Source organism: Littorina saxatilis, linkage group LG5, assembly GCF_037325665.1.
Source record: "Littorina saxatilis isolate snail1 linkage group LG5, US_GU_Lsax_2.0, whole genome shotgun sequence".
NCBI lineage: Eukaryota > Metazoa > Mollusca > Gastropoda > Littorinimorpha > Littorinidae > Littorina > Littorina saxatilis.
The window spans coordinates 16513333-16537435 of record NC_090249.1 but is presented as its reverse complement, the minus strand read 5'-3'; the positions used below and the strand labels follow the sequence as shown (position 1 = coordinate 16537435).

The window sequence follows — 24103 nt, the reverse complement described above, 5'->3', positions numbered from 1 at the left end:
TTATCGGATTTGTGTGAACATTGATAAGGGTCAGAACTTGTTTAGGTTGGGGGCAATATTTAATCTGTTTAACAGTGAATCCGCATACCTCTAAAAAAACATTTCGAAGAACAAATCTCCACCGAAAACGCCCTCAGTGATCAGAAAATAAACAACAGATTTAAACTAGGCATAGTAATTTCATATGCCTGGTGTTGTACATGGGAAGTAACTCTCGCAACGTCACCTTGCCACTTCCTGAATAGCCGCCAATTTCGAAAGAATTCGACCTGATGCAGATTCTTTCGCTTGTAATCATCGCTGGGATAACTTTGATTGGTTTGTATCGATTAAGTACAAGTTTAATCATAGATGCTAGCTAAAAGAAACCATTTATACAGGTAACATATCTGTTGTGATCCTGGGATCGGTTTAGAGTAAAACTAGAAACACAACCTCGCTACTCTTTCTACTACTACTAGTAGTAGTATTAGTTTAGTCTCACTCTCAGATGACACTTATTTCTATCTCTATGTGGCGGAAACTGAATTAACGACAGAATAACTTCACATACTGCTTTAGTGAGAGGATAGAAGGCGATACGTGATGTTTCCAGACTATTACCAGAGTCTCTGCTATTACTAATTGGCTTGTAAACTAATTACTAAATTAGTGGGATGGAATCACTAATTGCTTGGTTCGCAGACTTCAGTGATGGCGGATTATGAAGGACTTGATTTTAATACAGGTATAAACATCCCCATCATTAAGTTGGTATCAGTATCACCATATATCTTATCTCTCTGTATGGTCTATTTTGTGGAAAATAAATATGACAACAGACAAGTCACATGCATTGCTCATAAACTAAGTCATATATTCACATTGTCTTGATTCTTTTTGCAGGTCATGGCAGAAGCATCCCCATCGACCAGTACCTCTGCCACCTCCTCCACCTTCTCACCTGCTCAGGCTTCTATACTGAAAGGTAAACTTGTACAAAAAACAATTATTTTTGGATTTCAGTTTGACAGTTAGAAATGTATCATTCTGTGCATTTGCTCACCTTTCTCTTTGTGTCTCTGTCAGTTTATTAGTTTATTTGCTTTTGTGAAAATAAACAGCCTCTTCATGAAGATCTGCAATCAAATACATTTGTCTTGTTTTGAGGGATGGGTATAAGAGGACAGGTAAAATAAATTGTTTAAACAAAGGTCACTGTCAGTGTCACTATGCTTTGACCCAAAATGTTTACATGCATTAAAGACAGTTCTTCTTCTTTTTTTTCACCAAGAGAAATGAAATTGCCTGTGAACTTGCGAGCTGCTAGCTTCACTTTTATCTGAGCTTGTGCTAACTGGAATCTTTCTTTCTTTCTTTCTTTATTTGGTGTTTAACGTCGTTTTCAACCGTTCAAGGTTATATCGCGACGGTAACTGGAATCAGCTGTACCTTAACAGTTTACATTGTGCAGAAACTCCATTTTGTAACAAACTTTTTTTGTTTTTTTTTGTTTTTGTTTTTTTGTTGCCAACAATAAACTTAGTGTCCAATTTTTTGGTCATGCAGTTGAAGCCCCTTTAAGACTCCCTCCCCTTTAAGACCTGAATTTTTCCCATTTTTGGAGTCGTAAAAAGGGGGTTCCACTCCGTCGCGATATAACCTTCGTGGTTGAAAACGATGTTAAACACCAAATAAAGAAAGAAAGAAAGAAAGGGGTTCCGCTGTCTGGTACAATGTGATTTTCCTTTTGAAAGTTTGCACCTGAAGCATGGAATCCTACTCTTTTCAGATGTTGTGGCCTACGTGGAGGTGCGGACGGCGAGTGACGACAGGAGTGCAGCTGTTGCACAAGTACTGCGGAAGATGGGGGCAAGGGTGGAGGAGAAATTCACCAACAACGTCACCCATGTGGTTTTCAAAGAGGGCACCAAACGGACCCGAGATAAAGCCCTCAAGCTTGGCGTCCATCTGGTTTCTGTGCTTTGGGTGGAAAGGTATACAGTGGAACCCCCCTTTTAAGACCCCCATAATTTAAGACTCCCTCCCTTTTAAGACCCTGTTTCCTGAGACTTTCTGTTCATAATCTATGTACATTTATCCCCAATTTATGAAGACTCCCAGTCCCTCCTTTCTGAGCTTTTAACATTTTCGGAGGTCTTAAAAGAGGAGTTCCACTGTACAGGGGAACTCCCCCTTTTACTTCTCCTCCTTCCCCCCCCCCCCCCCCCCCCCATTTGAGACTCCTTCCCTTTTAACCCTTAGGCTGGTTGTCGCGACATATGTCGCGCTACTTTACGTATACTGTCACCTGGTTGTCACGACATATATGTCGCGCGACTGGTTCAGTCTGTTTGGTCGGATCCGATTAGCTCCCATGGATGCGAAAACCTATAGGACCGTTTTTCGTTATTTTTCTCTCTGTCAATTCACCAGTGGCTATGTAACATGTGTTACAGAATTGCACCAGTGTAAGGGTTAAGACCCTGTTTTCAGAGACTTTCTGTTCATAACCTAAGTCAATTTACCCCCATTTTATTAAGACTCCGTCCTTTCCAAGACCTAAGTTTTTAAGCTTTTCGGAGATCTTGAAAGGGGGGCGGGGGGTGTTCCTCGATATGTCAAGACTGGCAATAACCCGATTTAGCCCCATGTGAGGTTCACCGTCCAACTAAGTGAATCTCAAATGGTCGCTCTTTTTTCACTATGCGACCTCACTTCCACAGGGTTAATTCAGGATGATGCCTTGAGACCTAATGGTTATTTCTGCTTATCTTCTTGGCCCATCATAAATGCAACATGCAGTGTAAGCTAAATTGATGTGAGCGATGATCCACAGACGGAATGAAGCAAAGGTCTAATTTCCTTAAATTGTGGAGTTCTGTACATTAGATTTAGAACCATGATGCATGGAAATTACTGAGTTATTTCGATTTTTGATCTTTGACTCATTATCTAGGTGCAATAAACCTTTGGTTCCTTGTTGCTGGTGGCAGGTGCTAATTTTTTCTTTATTTTTTAAATTTTTTGTTATGGTATGTAAAGATTCAGGTACAGCACAAAATATACTTTTCTGCAGATAGTGCTTTGGTCAGCTCAGATTTGCCACAGTGATACGATCAGTTGCATCATCTACAACTAGGAAAACCTAAAAGTACAAAAAAGGTGATTGAAAGCCAGGAAAGGGGGATCTTAGACACCAGTACAGTGGAATCCCCTTTTAAGACCTTCACAAATCTGAGAAATTCAGGTCTTAAAAAACCCCCGCGGGTTAGGGGGAAGAATTTACCCGATGCTCCCCAGCATGTCATAAGAGGCGACTAACGGATTCTGTTTCTCCTTTTACCCTTGTTAAGTGTTTCTTGTATCGAATATAGTCAATGTTTGTAAAGATTTTAGTCAAGCAGTATGTAAGAAATGTTAAGTCCTTTGTACTGGAAACTTGCATTCTCCCAGTAAGGTAATATATTGTACTACGTTGCAAGCCCCTGGAGCAATTTTTTGATTAGTGCTTTTGTGAACAAGAAACAATTAACAAGTGGCTCTATCCCATCTCCCCCCCTTTCCCCGTCGCGATATAACCTTCGTGGTTGAAAACGACGTTAAACACCAAATAAAGAAAGAAAGAAAGGTCTTAAAAAGAGGAAGTCTTAAAATGTGGCTACAGTTACAGAGGTTACGAACAGCGAATATGAGAAAACAGGGTTTTAATAGGGAGAAAGTCTTAAATTCGGGGGGTCTTAAAAAAGGAGGATCCACTGTACTGCTATCTTCATAACACTAAGACCAAACTGATTATTCAGTTTATTAGAATTAAACCGGCACGGTTGGCCTAGTGGTAAGGCGTCCGCCCTGTGATCGAACCCCGGCCGGGTCATACCTAAGACTTTAAAATTGGCAATCTAGTGGTTGCTCCGCCTGGCGTCTGGCATTATGGGGTTAGTGCTAGGACAGGTTGGTCCGGTGTCAGAATAATGTGACTGGGTGAGACATGAAGCCTGTGCTGCGACTTCTGTCTTGTGTGTGGCGCACGTTATATGTCAAAGCAGCATCGCCCTGATGTGGCCCTTCGTGGTCGGCTGGGCGTTAAGCAAACAGACAAACAAACAAAAAAGTTTATTAGAATTGATTTTAATTGTATTGTTGTTTCAATGATTGTATCTGTCTGACCAGTTGCAAGGAGCTTCAAAGCAAGGCACCTGAAAGCAGATTTGTGGCCAACACGGAGAGATGTGGTACCCCACCCCCTGGTGTTCGATGGAAGGTACGCTTAGAAGCCCTGTCTTGCTCACATAAATGCTGCCCACACGCATGCACATACATACATACATACATACATACATACATACATACATACATACATACATACATACATACATACATACATACATACATACATACATACATACATACATACATACATACATACATACATACATACATACATACATACATACATACATACATACATACATACATACATATATATATATATATGATTTTGTACGGTTTAGAGTTAAAGCAAATGCCAAATTGATGCCTGAATAGATGATTTTCAGAAGTAAGTGCTGTCGGGTTTGTATAGGTTGTGAATAAGTGAATTACCTTGCTTTGATTCTGAACAAGTGTAAATTTAAAGCAGAATTCTGTTTTTGCGCCTTCTGCTTTCTTTGCAACTGACTACTTTTGAATTTGATTGTGACAGAAATACAAGTTCATGCAACCTCGAGCTTTTGAGGACGATTTAGGAAGAAGCGCTGAGAGGTGTGAAAAACGTCTCCGTAAGATGCTGATGCAGGGCGCCGACTCCAACACGCCGCTACACTCCCCTTCCCACGTCCTCGTTGTTGACACGCAGCCTCGTTCACCGGTAATCCTTTCTCTTCCGTTGTGTTAAGATTTTTACTGTGTGTTGCTCAGTTTACTGTATACAATATCTGGAGTTTTCGTTTAGGAACACATAACACACGCTTGCATATTGGAAACGCTTGTGGTGATGTTGGTGCTAATAGTAATAGACAGGCATGTTCATACACTTGACTTATGCATACATGCACGCACACACTGACAGGCACACACACACACTCATTCCTCAGTAAGTGATAACAGTTGTTCCTTATCTTCACCGCACTGGGCTAAGAGCTTCATTCACTGTATCTGTAAAAGTACCTACATCCTCATTAACTCAGAGGAGGGGAACCCCCCCTTTTAAGACCTCCAAAAATGGGAGAAAATCAGGTCTGAAAAAGGATGCAGTCTTAAAATGGGGGTAAATGTACAGAAGTTATGAACAGAAAATCTGAAAAAGGATGGAGTCTTAAAATGGGGGTAATTGTACAGAAGTTATGAACAGAAAATCTGAAAAAGGAGGGAGTCTTAAAAGGCGGGTTCCACTTTACCTGTATCCTCATTCACTCAGAGGAGTATAATTGCTATTACTAAATGCTATCCTGTGAACTTGCAGTTTGTCATGGCCGCCTTGGGGCCGGGGTTCAACTTCGAATCACCTGTCATCATTCCCAGCACTCCCCCTAGCATGCAGGCCAGGCTGGATCAGCTCAAGCGGGAAAAGGAAGGTGAGGACTTGTTTAGTTCTGTATCCCCTGAAAGCGGTGTATAGCTGCCTGAATGGCGGGGTAAAAATGGTAATGCACATTAAAACCCACTCGTGCAAAAACGTGAGTGAACGTGGGAGTTTCAGCCCATGAACGAAGAAGAAGTATGCTTTTTTGATGGGCGCATTGGCCTGGTGGATAAGACGCCGAAAGTCGTGGGTTCGAATCACAGCCATGTCTGGTGGGTTAAGGGTTGAGTTTTTTTTTAATCTCTCAGGTCAACTTATGTGCAGACCTGCTAGTGCCTTATCCCCCTTCATGTGTACACGCAAGCACAAAACCAAGTGCGCACAGAAAAGATCCTGTAATCTATGTCAGAGTTAGGCTGAAGATGGCAATTATTAATGGACCGAAACGATTGTAGCAAGTCCTGACTAATACAAACTTGGGTCACCAAGTCTGAAGGTCGTCAGAAGCATAGTTTCAAGGATGTAAGAATTCGTTCTGATGAGCAGCTTCTTGTATATCCATCCCTGAGAAGTTGCCTTTGAAATCAGCTTTTAGACAGTGAATGTGGCGTTGGCTTCTTTCATTGTAGTTCCAACTTACATTTCAAAGAATGGATGGTATGATTGGTTAATTTTTATTGTCTCTTCAGCCGATATCATGGATGGTATGAACATTGGTAAAGTGAAACTTTTCTCTCCGTTACAGCCAAAAAACAATGGGTGATAACAGAATCCCCTCTGTGTGCAAAGGCAGTGGAAGAAGAACCTCTGCAGAGAATTCTTTTTAGTAAGTGGTTTTATCTCCAGTTCATGTTTCGTAGTTTTGAGAAGAGTTGGCTTTCTTCCTCTAGGAAACGACATCTTTGTGTTGGCATTGAAGTGAAGTACGGAATTAATTTCCTGTTACTGAAATTGTTTTTTCTTCAAGAGTCGATGAAAAAAAGAAGAAAAATAAACACCCAAGGATTCCTTAGAGAATTTCCAAACAGAATATCAGACTCCTGTCCTTTGGAACAGCAGGTAGAAAGAGTTTTGCACTTCACATTTGTTAAAAACTTGAAAAAGTTAACGTTTTTTTCCGCCATTCCCACTTTGTATTGTTTTGCATAATCCATACAATTAATACCTGTTGACTTCTGGTATTGCAGCCAACCAGACGCCACCACAGGAAAAAGAGACAGTTCCCAAACCTAAACCAAATCGTCGGAGCACTCGCCTCTCAGGTCGTGTTGACATTAGAACACTTCCCAGTTGTGTCACAAAACAGAGAAGTTCGCAGGAAACTACACCTGCCAGAACTGTAACTACCATTGAAGAATCAGCTTCTTCGGTTAAAGCGTCCAGCAGCTCAGAATCTTCCGAGTCTGATGTAAGAGTTAAGGAGCAGCGTGTTTCTCAGAATGGTCCAAAGACATCCACTTTGCCAGACAAACCTTTGACAGGAGCATCAGTCTTTTTGAAGAAAACTAATAATCGTAGAAGTCTGGGGAGTTTGTCTTTTTCGCAGGATGAGAAACGGAGCTCGCAAGTGAGTCAGCAAGCAAGCAACAAAGCTAGGGCACACACTCGTCGCAGTATGGGCAGCAGCTTGTTGCCCACGAAGACTAATTCACTTGTTCCACCCTCTGGTTTGGATGATGGTAAAGAAAAGAAAGACAGGGAAGAAGAAAACAGCAGTTCAGCTGATGAAAACAGGGGTAGTGACATCGCGTCTTCAAGGCAGACACACAAGAAACGCTCAGCAAGTGAATACACTGGCTCAAACAGCAGTGTTGCTGAGTCATCTTCTCAACCCAGCAGAGTAGAAAACTTCGCATCTAGAGCAGCCACGGCAAGACCCACAGCAAAGAAAAGAAAACTGTTGAATCCTAGTCAAGATTTGCACATTCTCTCCCCTTCGCCAGAAGAAAACCCCAACTTACCCGGACCACTACCAGCTAGTGATGGTGTTGGAAAGAGGGGTAAGAAGAGAACATCTTGCAACGTAGACGCAGTATTTCCCAGCACAGCCCCAGCGTCCAAGAGATCCTCAAAAGAAAACCACGGAAAAAGGAAGAGGCAGTCAAACGATATGGACGCCAACATCAGCGAAGAAGGACTGTCGGAAACAGGCTCAAGAAAGACGGCCAAGAAGAGTCGGAAGGAGTCCCACAGAAAGATTAAAGACATGTCAGCCAGTGCCTCCGCTCTCTGTTCTTCTACCTCCCACACTTCCAGCATGCTGGGTTCTTCTATGTCTATGATATTCAACGACACCTCCGGTTTGAGTTCGGGCGCCGGACGATTTGCACCTCCACGAAACAGCATTGCAGAGTTCAAGGTTCGGAAACCCAGCCGCCAGAGCAGACGGAAAAGGTCCAGAGAAGGGAAGGATCAAGGAGGTAGCAGTGAGGACGACCAGAGACCAAAGCTGATGAGTATGCAGAAGTTTCGTCTCAGCTCCATGCCGTCGCTTGTCATGACAAGTCTTCATCGCCCGTGAGTTTTGGGGTTGTAATGGCTGTTTCTCTTGTTCCCTTGTTCTTTGTCTCTGTTGCTGCCTCAGTCTGCTGATTGTTTACCTTGATCTGTTCTGTCTTTAAAAGGAGGGAGTCTATTTGAGTGAGGAGATATCTGAAAAGGTAGAGAGTCTTCTATTCAATAAAGGGGGGGGGGAGGGGTGGGGGGAGGAGTCTTTAAAGGGGAGGGGGGCTGGGGTTCCACAGTAATGGGACATGAGAAAGGGGAGTCTTATAAGCATTTGCTTTTCTTGTGTTACCATGCCAGGATGGACTATTTGTCTGTACCGTTACACTCTTAGCTGCAGTAAGTGAATGTCTTTGGAAGGGAAAAATGCAATATTATTTTGTTCCATAATTCAGACATTTTGTGTGACTTCAGGGAGCAGGAGGAGGTGATAGCAGCGGTCAAGAAGCTTGGCGTCTTCCGGGTAGAAGACAGAGTGTCTAAGGACACAACACACTTGGTGTACGGTGAACCAAAGCGTACCTTGAACGTGCTGCATGCGTTGGCTCGCGGCTGCTGGCTTGTCAGCAAAGAATGGGTGAGAAAGACAATCTTCCGCATCACTGGGATTCAGTCTTTCCCATACAATACAATGAACATGTATTTGTTCACAAGAAAAATGTCCCGACTTTTTAAAGAAAAAATGATATAACCTGCCTTTGGTATGGATTATTGGAAACCGGTCCCCTTTATTTTTCCTTGTACGAGTTTTTTTCTGGTGAGTACATCACCTGCAGTTTCTTGTTCCATTATAGAGTCTTCCATAAATTTTTGTTGGGACAATTCTTGACTGTCATGTATTTTTGTCTACGTTTTTTTTTCCCACTCTGGTTTGTTCCTTCAGTTTTGCAAACTAAAGAAAATAAGCAACCATTCGTCTTGTGTCAGTAACGTTTGTGAAACTAAAGAAATGTGCTCATTTTGTACTGATAAAGTTTCTAAAGTTACAGTTAGGTTTGCAATATCTTCATCTTTTCTGTTCTTGAACTAAACATTTATACAATAGCAGCTAAGTTTGCAAGGTCTCTCTCTTTTCTGCCCCTGAAGTAAAAGTGTATACAGTAGCATGAATGTGAGGATGAAAGTCGCTTGTTCATTTCAATGCTTGTTAATCTCTCAGGTACCAGGAGAATCTCGTTTTACTCTATTACACTTTTCTTCTTCTGCGTTCGTGGGCTGAAACTCCCACGTACACTCGTGTTTTTGCACGAGTGGAATTTTACGTGTATGACCGTTTTTACCCCGCCATTTAGGCAGCCATACGCCGCTTTCGGAGGAAGCATGCTGGGTATTTTCGTGTTTCTATAACCCACCGAACTCTGACATGGATTACAGGATCTTTTTCGTGCGCACTTGGTCTTGTGCTTGCGTGTACACACGAAGGGGGATAAGCCACTAAGCAGGTCTGCACATAAGTTGACCTGGGAGATCGGAAAAATCTCCACACTTAACCCACCAGGCGGCCGCGGCCGGGATTCGAACCCTCGACCTTCCGCTTTGGAGGCCGACGTCTTACCACCACGCCACAGCGCCCGTCACTCTATGACACATGTCGTATGCATTTAGAGCGCTTACTTCCCTTTGTCTATCAGATCTTATACAGTAGCAGGTATGTTTGCAATCTCTTTACCTTTTCTGCCATTGAAGTATTTTTGATCGACAGGTCCTGGAGTCGGTGGAGCAGAAGCAATGGATATCAGAGGAAGACTTTGAAGCTGTGGAGGAATTTTGTAAGGCAAAAGTAAGTCAAACTGTTCAGACTCCTGGGCTAGTAAGCTCAAGAAAGTTATCAACCAGGTGGGAGCCAGCTTGTTTGAAATAGATGATTTTCGAAAATAACTCTGTCAAGATTTTCAGCGGTCGTTGTTCATCCCGATCGCAGGATAAAGCCGATCGGCAGTGTGGAATATGCTCCGGATGTTGTAAAAACCTGTCCGAGGTAAAGGGGCTCTAACTCTACCAGACAGCTGAAAATCCTGACAGTTATTTCCGAAAAACGTCAATTGAGGTTCTTTGTGATTTCAGCCAATCTGACCTAGCAAAACTTTCTTGTGCACATCGGTTCCGGTCCTGGTGTGTGTTTGCTGTCAGATTTTATGTTTCCAGTTTTGGAATTGTACAGCGCTAGTTAATAGGACTTGCAGCACAAAAAAGTTATTTATTATTGTTGTTTTTATTATTACAAATATGAAATACAAAATGGTGCGCGCAGTGAAAATGGTTTTATCCCTACAAATCAGCAGAATGTAGTGATTGGAATATCTTAGTGTTGAGCCAGAAGAGAGGATGTTTACTTTCTTATTGTTTTCTTCAGGATGCGCGACTGGCACGGGAAGCAGATATACCAGGGACGTACCAGTGTCGCATCTTTGAGGCAGCAGGCTCCCTGTTTGTTTCTAATACCTGCACTCCCCCACGAAGCCATCTGTTGAAGCTGCTCCACTTGTGTGGTGCAAAGGTAAGGACTGCTGGGTTGGCAGACATATTTCACTTTTCACTTTTCCAATGTGTGAAAAAGAACCCAGAACATGTTGGATTTCCCATGAAAACTCCCTTTCCCATCCAAACTCCACTCTCTACAGACACACCACACCACACAACACCACACCAAATCACCGCACCACAACACAACACACCACACCACACCACACCCCACAACACCACACCAAAACACCGCACCACACCACAACCCACAACACCACACCACAACACCACACCACACCACACCACAACATTAATGGAACTATTGTGTTGAATGAAAAAACGCAACCCACTAACATCCAAAATTGTCTGTTATGCATGATATATCTTGAAAAGATTTGTAGCTATTAATATGTGGAATGATGGTGTTCTTGACATACTTAGCAAGCTTTCATTTTTGTTCAACTTTAATCTAGTGTGCTGTATCTTTCCCTCTGTCTGTGGCCTTTTCTACCCCTCTCACAATCTCACAACCAATGTGTTTGCGTGCGGAAAGACTGTTCAGAATCAGTGCCTATAATTATTTAAGCATTTTGAATGTCATGTGACAAAACGCTGCTTGATTTGTGTTTGATTGAGAAAGATAATCAGAATACTATATCTATATATATATATACGACTTGTGTCTGTGTGTGTGTGTGTGTGTCTGTGTGTTCGCGATGCACGCCCAAGGTTCTCGATGGATCTGTTTCAAATTTGGTGGGCATATTCAGGTACACCCCGGACATAACCTGGTCGATGAGATATTTCAACACGTGCTCTCAGCGCGCAGCGCTGAACCGATTTTGGTTTTTCTCTGGATCCATTCCCAGTAACTCTTTCTTATCTTCTCCAGTGTTTTCAGCGTTTATCTCCCTTCCTTCGTGTGGCGTCAATCCATATTCCCGTTTCTATTTTTAGAAGGTCACTGTCGACAACGCTCAATCCATATTCCCGTTATACTATTTTTAGAAGGTCACTGTCCCGGCGAAGCCGGGTATTACTCTTCTCCAGTGTTTTGCGCGTTTATCTCCCTTCCTTCGTGCGGTGCGCCGGCAAAGCCGGCGTACACCCAGCTTTGCCAGGTCCCCGGCACAGCCGGGTATTCGGCTCGACTTCTTCCCGGCAAAGCCGTACCCGGCGAAGCGGGTATTCATCTAGTATATATATATATGAGTAACTTTTTCAGGTGACTGACAGCATACAGAAAGCTGACTTTTACATCGGTGACCAGATTCATGACGAGAAGATCAGCATCAAACCTGTCTGGGTGTTAGGTAAGTCTGAGCTGACACATTATTATCGGCTAGTGTGTTTTCAGTGTAGTAATAAGGCTTGATATTTTTACAAAAGAAGTATTATGCCGCTGAATCAGAGGTGAGTGATTGAAACCAGGTCGTAGGATAGGGTTCAAAGGTGATAGAAAGGGCAGAATTGTTTTAGCATGGGTTGCTAGACAGAGTAGAGTGAGTGATACTTTGCGCAGTGTTTTTGAAAAAACACTTGGTTGGACTTAAATTTGATGAGCAGGTATATTTTACGCATGGGTTAATTCTGCAGAGTAGTCTTTTCTCTCTGTTCTCAGGATCCGGTTCTTCATCTTTTTTGTTTGTCGCTTCTCACTTTTGTACAAATTAGAGAAAATAACGTTGGATGGAAATCTAGCTTTCTGTCCATCATATAAAAGAGATTCGTTTCTGTTTTCAGACTGTATTAGTCAGCAAAAGCTGCTTCCAATGGACGACTATGTCTTAGCAATCAACTTCAAACCCAAGACTTCCTGCAGTCCAGAGTATTGAGAATACACTACACAGTCACACTACAGTATTCATGGCTGCTTCTTCTTCTGTCTTCCCGTCGCCATGCTAGACTGACTAAGTTGTTGATATGATGAAGTCTGCAGTTCGCCGCAAGAACTCCGCTGGGCCCCACAGTTTTTCCTTCAGGTCTACCATCTCTGGCCAGAATTCGCTTCTCAATGGCTGCTTTTAACTTCAGCATGTACGAGAAATAGCTGTGATATTTTCTCCTATGAGACAGGTTTATTGAGTTGTTTTTTTTGCGAACTTGAGCGGCAATTCTTGAGTGTCACTTGGAGGTCTAGCAGACAAAGGCATATATGCAAGAATAATCGGAAAGACGATTCTGACCACTTTATCGATGATGAAGATGGTGAAGCCGTGCAGCTAAAAGAAATAGTCACCAGATGTGCTTATAAAAAGCGTGAAGACAAACTTGCTGACAGCATATCTGACAGTCACGTGCCACTGTTTTGCCCCTCCTGCACGGGTAAACATGGAATGTAATGTCCAACGACAGACCTCGATATATAAGACTGTGAACTGTCTGGCACTTTTTGTGTCAGATTTCAGTTGAAACAATTTAATTCTGTATTTATTATAAAGAGACCTGCAACTTGTAGTGTTGACAGCATTTTAATTGAGTAGTTGTTTAATTCATTAGCTTTTTGCGTGTTTATCTGTGGATGAATTGTTTTAAAATGTGACATATTGTATGCATATTTGAAATGACCGTAACCCTTGTGTGAAGTGCATAAAGGGGAGCAGAATTGTTCATTGTGGTATATATCTGTTACAAAAAGGAGGTTTTTGTATTTCAGATCCTGCATGCGTCTTGTTCTATGCCTGAAATGAGGCAATTAAGTATCTTACTGGTCATAGTTAACATTTGAACTTCTGCTATAGCCTGAAATGTCCTCTTCTTTTGTTGCGTGAGTGGGCTTTTACATGTAAGCTGCCCCCCCCCCCTCCCATTTTAGGCAGTGATACTCCCTCTTCGGGGAAAGGGGGAAATTGCACAAGCGAGTCTGCACATAACTTGAAATGGGAGATCTGAGTTTTCCTGAAGTGTGAATTCAGGCAATATCATTTGTGTTCAGGCACTTTTTAGGCAACATTTTATGAATGGAAGTGTAAACAGTTGGCCTGCTATTGATCAGTCAGCAGGGGCGGATCACATCATTTTTAAGGGGGGAGGTTTCTACATTTCTTTTAGGGACAGATCAACGACGCAAAGTGTTTATTTGAGGGCGCTTACCCCCGGAAAATGTTGATAAAAAAAAACAAGGAAATTTGAGCAATCTGGTGCAATCTGAGCCAACAAACTTCCACCCAATACACCTCCCCAAAATTAATTTAAGAAGACAAATTTGGATCAAAATAAGGGAAAATTATGGATCTGGTTCAATCTGAGCCAACAAATGACCCAACTACTGTACCTTCCAAAACCGTCATTTAGAAGACAAAGACCGGCTCCTGAAAATGTTGATAGGAACAAGGAAAATGGAGCAATCTGGTGCAATTTGAGCCATCATTTTTTTTTTCAGGCTGGGGGGGGGGGGGGGCACCCCTGGATCCGCCCCTGGTCAGGAAAGCAAACTTGAGCTGACAAGCAACTTTATAAATGTGAATGAAATTACCGGTAGAGACGAAATTATTTTACTTTTTTTTTACACAGTAAACAATTCTTTTATCATGTCCATGGTTTAGCTTATTTTGCTGTGTAATATGCTTAGTACCCTTTTTTGACTGCTATTGTTGTGGTGTGTGTGTGGAGAGGAGGGATGGAAGAGATATTTTAACACAGAAGGATTAATGATCTGTGTTTTTTGTAAATATGTTTTTATGTGCATTGTTTTTATTCAGTAAACTGAATAAAGGTATGTAATTTTTATCCTATGTTGTGTGGAATTTCTGTAACTGTATAAGCTCATCTTTAAAGGCCATACTTATACATAGCTTAACACTTTCTACCCCACCTATGTTGACCAAGGTTTTTTTAGCCGACACCAGCTGTGCTGCAGCAGGTCACTCAGAATTGTAACTGTGTAGAAACTGTGTATCAACACGCTGGAATGCAGGCGTTAGATTGACGTTACAGGAAGCAACTGAAGTGACTGTGTGTACGGATATATCCGTACCAAGTCAGAGCCATATGAGTGGGTACGGATCTATTCGTACCTGGGAGACAATGAGTTAACACAGTTCATAACAATTGAATTGGAATGACAGAAGCATGTCAAGTTGATTGACTTTTTTTTTTATTCTGGGCCAATTTCACAGTTTCTTTTGTATACATGTATATATGTCGTGTTTTGTATGTGTGGATATTATGTGTTGCATGAACCTATTCACAAGTTGCAGAGCAATCAGAAAATTATACCATTGCAAGTTGAGATTCATACGGGTAATGTCTACAACAGTATTGCGTGCTTTTAATGTTTCTGATCACATTTTTAACACACTGATAATGAGCCTGTGTTTTAAATGAACAATACAACTGTAATCTAAATACACTTTTACTGTTGGAACTTTTGTCAGTGAACTTCTGCTGTTGAAAGGACGTGAGACAAGTTACATATTGTCGTCAGTTTGTGTTTGCTGTTTAAATGCATGGGTGGGATTCTTCCGGTGTATGCCGGAAATCCGTATTCGTAATGTCTGTGGCGAAATTTTTTTGGTTGTTAATTATACAAATCCTTCAGCGTCTGGGGGGCCCCCAGACCCCCCCCCCCCCCCCCTTAAAATTCTTCAGGATTAATGACATTTTTCAGTCCCACCCATGCAAATGTAACGTGTGATGCATCATTTCTTGCTTATTTTTGTGTTTGACTGCAAGTTAGATTCCTTTTCCTTTAAGGGTACAACTTTTAGCATGTAAAAAATTCATTTCACCATCTCAAATCTGTCCAAGCTTGTTTCTTTACATGGGATAAGGCCATCCCTCCACTTGGACAAGTACCAAATATCACCATCCTACCCCCCGCGGGTTAGGGGGAAGAATTTACCCGATGCTCCCCAGCATGTCGTAAGAGGCGACTAACGGATTCTGTTTCTCCTTTTACCCTTGTTAAGTGTTTCTTGTATAGAATAGACAGGACTGGGTGGCCGAGTGGTAACGCACTTGTGCTCGGAAGCGAGAGGTTGCGAGTTCGACCCTGGGTCAGGACGTTAGCAGTTTTCTCCCCCCTTGCCTAACCTAGGTGGTGGGTTCAAGTGCTAGTCTTTCGGATGAGACGAAAAACCGAGGTCCCTTCGTGTACACTACATTGGGGTGTGCACGTTAAAGATCCCACGATTGACAAAAGGGTCTTTCCTGGCAAAATTGTATAGGCATAGATAAAAATGTCCACCAAAATACCCGTGTGACTTGGAATAATAGGCCGTGAAAAGTAGGATATGCGCCGAAATGGCTGCGATCTGCTGGCCGATGTGAATGCGTGATGTATTGTGTAAAAAAATTCCATCTCACATGGCATAAATAAATCCCTGCGCCTTGAATATGTGCGCGATATAAATTGCATAAAATACAAATAAAAAAAATAAAAAAATAAATCCCTGCGCTTAGAACTGTACCCACGGAATACGCGCGATATAAGCCTTATATTGATTGATTGATTGATTGAATATAGTCAATTTTTGTAAAGATTTTAGTCAAGCAGTATGTAAGAAATGTTAAGTCCTTTGTACTGGAAACTTGCATTCTCCCAGTAAGGTCATATATTGTACTACGTTGCAAGTCCCTGGAGCAAATTTTTGATTAGTGCTTTTGTGAACAAGAAACAATTGACAAGTGGCTCTATCCCCTCTCCCCCCTTTCCCCGTCGCGATATAACCTTCGTGGTTGAAAACGACGTTAAACACCAAATAAAGAAAGAAAGAATTTTGTAACTGACATTAGTGTCAATATGCTAAATGATGGGCGAAGTGGCGCAGTGGTAAGACGTCAGCCCCCTAATCGGAAGGTCGTGAGTTCGAATCCCTGCCGTGGCCGCCTGGTGGGTTAATTAAGGGTGGAGATTTTTCCGATCTCCCAGGTCAAATTATGTGCAGACCTGCTAGTGCCTTCCCCCCTTCGTGTGTACACGCAAGCTAGTGCCTTACCCCCCTTCGTGTGTACACGCAAGCACAAGACCAAGTGCGCACGCAAAAGATCCTGTAATCCATGTCAGAGTGCAGTGGGTTATAGAAACACGAAAATATCCAGCATGCTTCCCCCGAAATCGGCGAATGCTGCCTGAATGGCGGGATAAAAATGGTCATACACGTAAATACCCACTCATGCAAAAACATGAGTGAACGTGGGAGTTTCAGCCCATGAACAAAGAAAAAGAAGAAGAATATGCTAAATTAATTCATCACAAAAATCCCAATCTGCACAGGAGGCAGATCGTATGTTGATTTTTGGTATGTGTCCAAGTGGAGGGAGGCCTTATCCTATGTGAAAGACTTGACAGATCTGAGACGGTGAGCCCAACCATTTACATGGGAAGAACTGAGCCGCTCTTATTTGTTTGAAATGATAATTCTTATGACCTTTTATTCCACAAGAGGCTTGATATGCTCAATCAGTCAATGCAATAATGAAAATAAAGCTTTTTGTTCATAATTTGACACGTGTTATGACCTTTGATTCCGCAAGAGGCTTAGTATGCTCAATGCAATATTGACTGAAGGCAATACATGTTGAAAGAAAATAAAGCTCTTAGTTAATTATTTGACACGTGTTGCTTTAAATCGTTAGATGTAGCTGGTGTACTGTATATTTTGAAAATAAGCTTTGACAGTGGAAGAAAAAGGCTTCACAATGTACACAGTTCCAGGGCATTTCTCTCTAACTGGTTTCCTTTCTTTGTCTCATTTATATTTGGCACAAAACTGAAAACACCCAATAGTAAGAGTTGCTTAACCTTCAGCATTATCAGCTTATTTACTGTAATACTAATAGTGATGTGATCAGAAACCTTAAAGAACACGTTTCACAGATTTTCTGGCAACCACTTCTTGATAACAAACACCTGCTCATTACGACCACCCGAAAGGATCCTGGACATTTTATTTCTATATAGTCCACCTTTCCAAAGTGACCACCTGTCTGTAGCAACCACTTTTGGGCGGTCCCTTTTGGTTGTCGGTATTGACAGGTTCGACTGTACATGTATTTAGAAAAAACTCATCCTCACAAAAAAGACGGCTTTCATCACTCCCCCAAAACATAACAATGCACAACCCAGAACGCATTTTATTCCCATAGGAAATCCATCTCATGCTATCATTCACTCAAAACCAATGTTGATCATATTTGAGCAAACAAAATGTTGATGTAAACGGGTGCATTATTGCTAGCTCCACTTCCTGTTACTGGTAATAAAGTTAATGGACAAAATATGATAAAAAACATAATGTAATATCAACAAAATGACTGATCATTGCTATCAAAAGGGTAAGAATAAAAAAAGTTCAACCACTTGATATTGGAACAATGTGCATAGAATTAATCATTCATGTGTTTTTAAGTAATTTCACATGCAGAAATCACTTACTGTTTGTACATTCTAGTGTTTTCGAAAAAAAGCAAAATAAAATAAACAAAATTGGAAAAAAACATTAAAATAAATGGAATGTCATCCTAATGAATTTGGTAGAAAATTGATAATTACTGGAATACCCACCTACTTTATAAAGAGAAACACAGAACATTCTTTCATTGTCAAAACTGTGTTTTTCTTAAAGAATACACAAGAAAGGAACTTGTCAAATAGACAAAATGAAAACGCTTAAGAGAAAAGGTCAACTAACCTATTTGAAAGGTAAACTCCGTCTGGTGAAAAATTTGGCTCACCGACTCAGTTCTGGCCAGGCTTTTACATAGGATAAGGCTTGGTTGTACATGTATACCAAACATGAACAGCCTAGGGGATCTCTGGCCACAGTGGGGATAAGTTCATAAGAAAAAATTCTAACTCGCCACAGCAAGCAGTCGGGGGTGTTGATTTTTGTTGTCGGTATATGTCCAAGTAGAGAGATGGTCTTATTCCATGTGAAAGGACGGCAGATCGGAGATGTTGAGCTGAACTGTTTTCATGAGAATGAGTGTGCCTTTAACCTTCACCATGCTTCCTGGATCATGGACGACCTAGATCCTGTAAAAAGTGTTTGTATCACTGAAGCTATCGCAAGATTTTGCTTCAAACTTCATGTAATCCTCAAACATCATAGGACCTTCCAACCAACTACATTTTAAAAGATGATGCATGTTAACAAATGAATAAACAATGACGTAATTATTTTGAACTACACGGTCCGGATGATGTAGGCCGTGTGTGACTTGAATGGAATTTAAGAAAAAAAGTAAGTTTTTTTCATTTCATTTACTTATTATCCCAACTGAACTACTGCTGTTTATCCCTATTCAGAAAGCATGGGTCTTGTACGAGCCACACTCCGCAAAGAGGCGGTAAAATGTTTACACCTATTTAGATGGCCTGGGTTGTGTACGACCCATACTTTTTACGTTGAATCCTTCTTTAGAAAGTATAGGTCGTACATGACCCACATCATCAGGACTGTGTAGTCAAAAGCATGATCCGGTGAAGGTTAACAACAGTGTCATAGCTAACAAATTCTACAAGTAACTCAGAGCATTATTCAAAACTGACCCTTCCTTAATTTATTTATTTTTTATTCCAAAGGAAAGCTAGCAGCAACAAGAGTCGTACCACCCAGGTGTGTGCGTGTTTAAATATAATCAGCCACCTGCACTTCTGTCACAAAGGCCCCCCCAAAAAATAGGTGTGGTTACGGTAACCCGACCTACCCTATTTTTAGGGGCCGACCCTATAACTTTTTATTACATTTGTATAAAAAAATAAATAAAAAAAATGAGTGCAGAAAACGCAATGAAAGCGAAAGCGCTCGAGTCCCACACTTATTTCCCTGTCAAGTAGGTTTAATTTGTACACATTAGAAAAAAAAGTAAAAAAAAAAAAAAAAGTGATTGCCTACCTTCCTACCCTATTTTTTTTTGCCTTACATGAGACAGCTGTGGCAAGAGGGTAGAACATGGATACCATCCCTGTGTCTGCACATAAAGTTGACCCTTGTCCTTCCCAACCTGGATTCGAACCCGCAACCCAACCCGTGGATTGTCAGTCCAATGCTATACCAACTGAGCTACCAGGCCCCCCTAGCCAGGGTAATTCTGGTTTTATGCACTGTTTCTTGAAAGATTTCTAAAAAGAAAATGTTGCTTTAAACTTTCAAACAGATTCAAATACAACTAAAACTGTAAAATTATGAAAATGTTGCTGGTAGTGAAATAAATTAACAAAGGAATCAGACAAGATATTTAGGGTTGAAGGTGGGCTAATGTTGGCAATTTTGATCATGCATTTTCAAACATGTGTTTATGCAATTTCAAATCTCTGCTGAGATACTGGCAACTTTCAACTAATCTTTAACAATCATATTAAACAAAATCTGTGAGATGAAATTTCTGAAAACACACATTTGCACAAAAATTACACACAAACACCCACACATGCAGCCACACCTGTTTACATTGTGCAGATTTACCACTGTCAACAGCTATTCCGTCTTTGATTTACATGGGTGGGACTGAAAAATGTCATGAATCCTGAAGAATTTTAAGCAGGGGGGGGGGGGGGGGGGGGGGGAGGGTCGATCTGGGGGCCCCCAGACGCTGAAAGATTTGTATAATTAACAACCAAACAATCGTCACCACAGACATTACGAATCCGGATTTCCGGAATATACTGGAAGAATCCCACCCATGGATTTAAATATTGAACATGAAGGCAGACAGACGGCAAATGCACCACATATTTGCAAAGTTGTATAGCTGAAAAATACCACAACCATCCCCATGTACCTCTGCCATAACAATCATAATAAACGTCTTGTGTGCAATCACAGTTTCAATCTTTGTGAAAAGGCATGATGGTTGAAACATTGAAGCCTCACTAATTACATCACAGGCAGAAAACAACATATCCATATAAAAAACGAAATGGCTATTTTGCCGGTACCGGCAACGTAGCCTGTAAGCTACGTTGCCGGTACTGGCAAAATAATGATATGTTACGGTAGAGGCTATTTTGCCGGTAGAGGCTCTCTCTCTCTCTCTCTCTCTCTGCACCCTCTCTCTCTCTCTCACTCTCTCTCTCTGAAGCTAGTAAAGTGAAAGTTACCGCCTGTGATTAAATACTCACCAATAAATGACAGTTTCTGATGGGAATTTCTTTGGGGGAGAGAAGTGTTCACTGATTGACAAATTTGAACTTTTATAGTGAGTTTTATTATCAACTCCACCTCGGACAACAATTGGCTTCTTTAGCTGCAGAAAACAACTTTGATTTCCAAGAGAAATTGAGCGTATTAGATTTTGTTGTAAAAATGTGGGGATCTGGAAAACATGTAGCGGTTGTGGAACTAGTGTATGATATGACAGTCGCCCCAAACCCACCACCACCAACAACACCACAGTCTCACGAGGATGGTTCATTCGCACCCAGGCCCTACGACGTCTCACGAGGATGGTTCATTTGCACCAAGGCCTACGACGTCTCAAGAGGATTGTTCAGTCGCACCAAGGCCTACGACGTCTCATGTAGCGGTTGTGGAACTAGTGTATGATATGACAGCCGCCCCACACCCACTACCACCAACAACAACACCACAGTCTGACGAGAAGGGTTCATTCGCACCAAGGCCTACGACGTCTGACGAGGAGGGTTCATCCGCACCAAGGCCTACGTCGACGTCTCTTGATAATGTGACGTTACCACCAAAATCCCGGAAGAGAGGCAGACCAAAAGGAAAAGTAGTAAATGCTATTGGACTGCCTAGTCGGAAAAAATGCAAGGTTGACAAACCATTCCCTTTTCAAAGAAGTCCTCGGTGGATCGAGACAGACAAATTCTGAGCTACTTTGTCGGTGAGGCAGACACAATCCGTGCTCTGAAAGGCGAACTTCAGAGGAATCCGTTTAGCAGTTACTATACCCACAGCAGTATTGGACGAGAGAGAGAGAGAGAGAGAGAGAGAGAGAGAGAGAGAGAGAGAGAGAGAGAGAGAGATGGCTTTTATTCGTGTATAAGACAAGGTTGTAATTGCATTTGAAGTTTGCACATCAGAAATACAAATATTGAAGATTACTTGTGTATTGCCTTTGTGAGATGGAGAATCCGACTAGACATTTCACTTTACTAGCTTCAGCAGCGTCCAACCGGCAAAATATAGCCTCTACGGTAACATATCGTTATTTTGCCGGTACCGGCAGGCTACGTTGCCGGTACCGGCAAAATAGCCATTGCCTATAAAAAAAACACCCAGTGGAACTTCCAGTTCATTGCACTTAGAACTGGGAAGAATATATATCATTTGGAGAAACATGTACAGTTTACTGGTCATACGATCATGCAACTTGATTTCATGTAAAATTATAGCAGCGATCTACTGTCTTTCTCAACTGGCATTTAAAAAAAAAACCCTTACTGAAGGTATCAAGCAAACACTGGCTCCATAAATATAGCAGTTGGTTACATCACAAACCTACCAACAACACTTTCTACCCCTGATCTTCCTCTCCCAACCTCCCATAACATACATATGCCCCCCTCCCCCCCCCCCCCCCCCCCCCCGGCCTGATTTCCTCTTCTCCACTTGCCAAAAAGGTGAATGCATCGTCTTCTTGCATAGGATTTCATATAAAAGTTATAATGAAAGCATATTTTGACTATTTTTGCATAGCAAGTCAACGGGAAAAAAGCTGTGTTCAATCAGACAGATTTTTTTCTCTCCCGATTTTGGCGCACATGCATGTAATTTTTACAACATACGCTGATGGAGAAAGAGAGAGTCTTTATACGCTGTTCATAGAGTGCAAAGTTTGTTTCCTGAACCTGGCTGAAGATCTCCAGAATAAATTATGCAGCACGTGTATGTGGAATCCATGAAGTCATATTGCTGTCTCTGAGATCTGAAAGTAAAAGAAAAAAGTCACACAAAATTACCTTCAATTATTACTTAGATACATCTATGTTCTGGAACTCCAAACAAGTGTATTTGATAAAGCAACAAAAAAAAAATAGTCTGTTTACGGTAACCCGACCGACCCTATTTTTTTTGCGCGACCCTAGACTTTTTTTTGGCATTTGGGGAAAAAAAAAAAAAAGCAAAATAACGTAAAAATATGGTTTTTTGGGAAAAAAAAAAAAATCCCGACCTACCGACCCTATTTTTTGGGCCTATGTTACCGTAAACAGACCTATTATTTTTTTTGCCTAAATAGACCCTATCAGTATTCCAATTTCTCACAAACTTCAAAGCATAGCTAAACCATGTTGGGTGGCTATATTTCACATGAGCTGCGACGCCTAGATCGTCGTTCTCATGACTTTCGAAGCATAACATCACAAAAGCATGACTCGCGGATATCTCGCAAGAGCTGCTCAGATGCCGAAAAGGTCTATTCGGTGTAATGTAATGACACTGTGTTATGTATCATCACCAGTCCCCCGTTTCTTAAAGGCAAGAATTGGCGAGTGAAGTGAGTGGGGCGAGGAAGTATACAGCGTTTCTTGGGCAAATCTTGCCGCGAGGAACGCTAGGATTTGGGGAGAGAAGGCGAGCTAGCATGCCTTGGAGAAGCTCGCTACGCAAGAAAAAATGGCTGTGGCAATGCTGCCAATCCGATTGGCTGACCTTTTTCGGTATCAACAAATGGTGTTTAATTCTTGTGTAGCTAGCCATCAAACCGTTTCATATTCACTCTCGCTGTCTTGCTTAGCGAGAGGCTAGCCGCAAGCCATTCTCGCGTCAAAGAAACCGGGGTCAATCACAGCAAAGCAGCAAATAAACTTTTACCGAAGTGAGGTGATCGACTGCCTGCAGTTCACCACAGTGTCCATGGCGGGAGTTTTGCGCTGCCGAGTGTCTGGCCTGTCAGGTTGACAGGAATGTTGATGATGGCGTCAGTCAATCCTTTCATCATCAGGTGCCGACGGATCATCACTCCATCTTTCCCCATCAAGAACATGGATGGAATTCCCACTGCGCGCCCCGTTTCATCATCCACCATGTCCACCATGTGGTCATCATTGTCCACATCGTTGTCTGCAATTATCACAGCAAGAGCACCAGCTGATTCAGCATGGTTGGATTTTGTTATAAAGGAGCAACCTCCTCGAAGCACAAGAGCAACAGCTCCTCCGAGAGGGTTCTCGATTTTTCTGCATGCTTCTACTGGCTCTGCGATCACTAAACGGATTTTTTTGTACTGGCGATCAAAACTCCCCCCAAAGTTTTTGGCCTGGCGCAGCTTGTACGTGTAGCTGAGGCTTTCAGGAGATACGATTTCGAAGTAATACGTGTCCTCGTAGACCAAGTTTGCGTCTGGCGAAGACGCGATTTCATAGCGGTACTCCACTGGAGCCTCCTGCTCCGAATCGTCGTCTGCTAGGCCCAAACGGGAAACAAATAATGTAAAAAGAAGCAGACTGCAACAAAATTCCACCAAAGTTCGATTCATTGCAGGTAAAGCACAGTTTATGACAGGAAACTCGAAACACGTAGTCTGACGCTGTTACATGTTTTAAAAGCGTTTCAATCAGTAAATCACAAGCCGTTCACAATCACGACGTGTTCATTCGCGGCCATGTTTCCAAGGGAAGCAACTAACGTGGCATTGAGATAACCTATTTTCGTTTTCTGTGACGTGTTGTTACTTCAGTGCATGTTTACAGACAAATTCAGTGTCAGTAAATGCTGAGACTAA

The 24103-nt window shown here is 41.9% G+C and overlaps 2 protein-coding genes across 2 annotated transcripts; one reads left to right on the top strand and one right to left on the bottom strand.

Moving 5' to 3' along the window:
- The first annotated feature begins 242 nt into the window (after positions 1-242).
- On the top strand, positions 243-14736 carry LOC138966419 (microcephalin-like). The gene is made up of 13 exons (XM_070338653.1): positions 243-318; positions 886-967; positions 1772-1976; positions 4153-4243; positions 4685-4849; positions 5444-5555; positions 6249-6329; positions 6691-8020; positions 8423-8585; positions 9711-9788; positions 10362-10505; positions 11697-11784; positions 12215-14736. The coding sequence occupies exons 2-13, from the start codon at positions 889-891 to the stop codon at positions 12304-12306; spliced, it is 2628 nt and encodes an 875-aa protein (XP_070194754.1). The 5' UTR covers positions 243-318; positions 886-888; the 3' UTR covers positions 12307-14736.
- Positions 14737-21959: 7223 nt separating this feature from the next.
- Positions 21960-23984, bottom strand: LOC138966424 (protease-associated domain-containing protein 1-like). The gene is made up of 2 exons (XM_070338659.1): positions 23194-23984; positions 21960-22306 (listed from the first exon to the last, which is right to left on the bottom strand). The coding sequence occupies exon 1, from the start codon at positions 23855-23857 to the stop codon at positions 23222-23224; it is 636 nt and encodes a 211-aa protein (XP_070194760.1). The 5' UTR covers positions 23858-23984; the 3' UTR covers positions 21960-22306; positions 23194-23221.
- Positions 23985-24103: the final 119 nt, after the last annotated feature.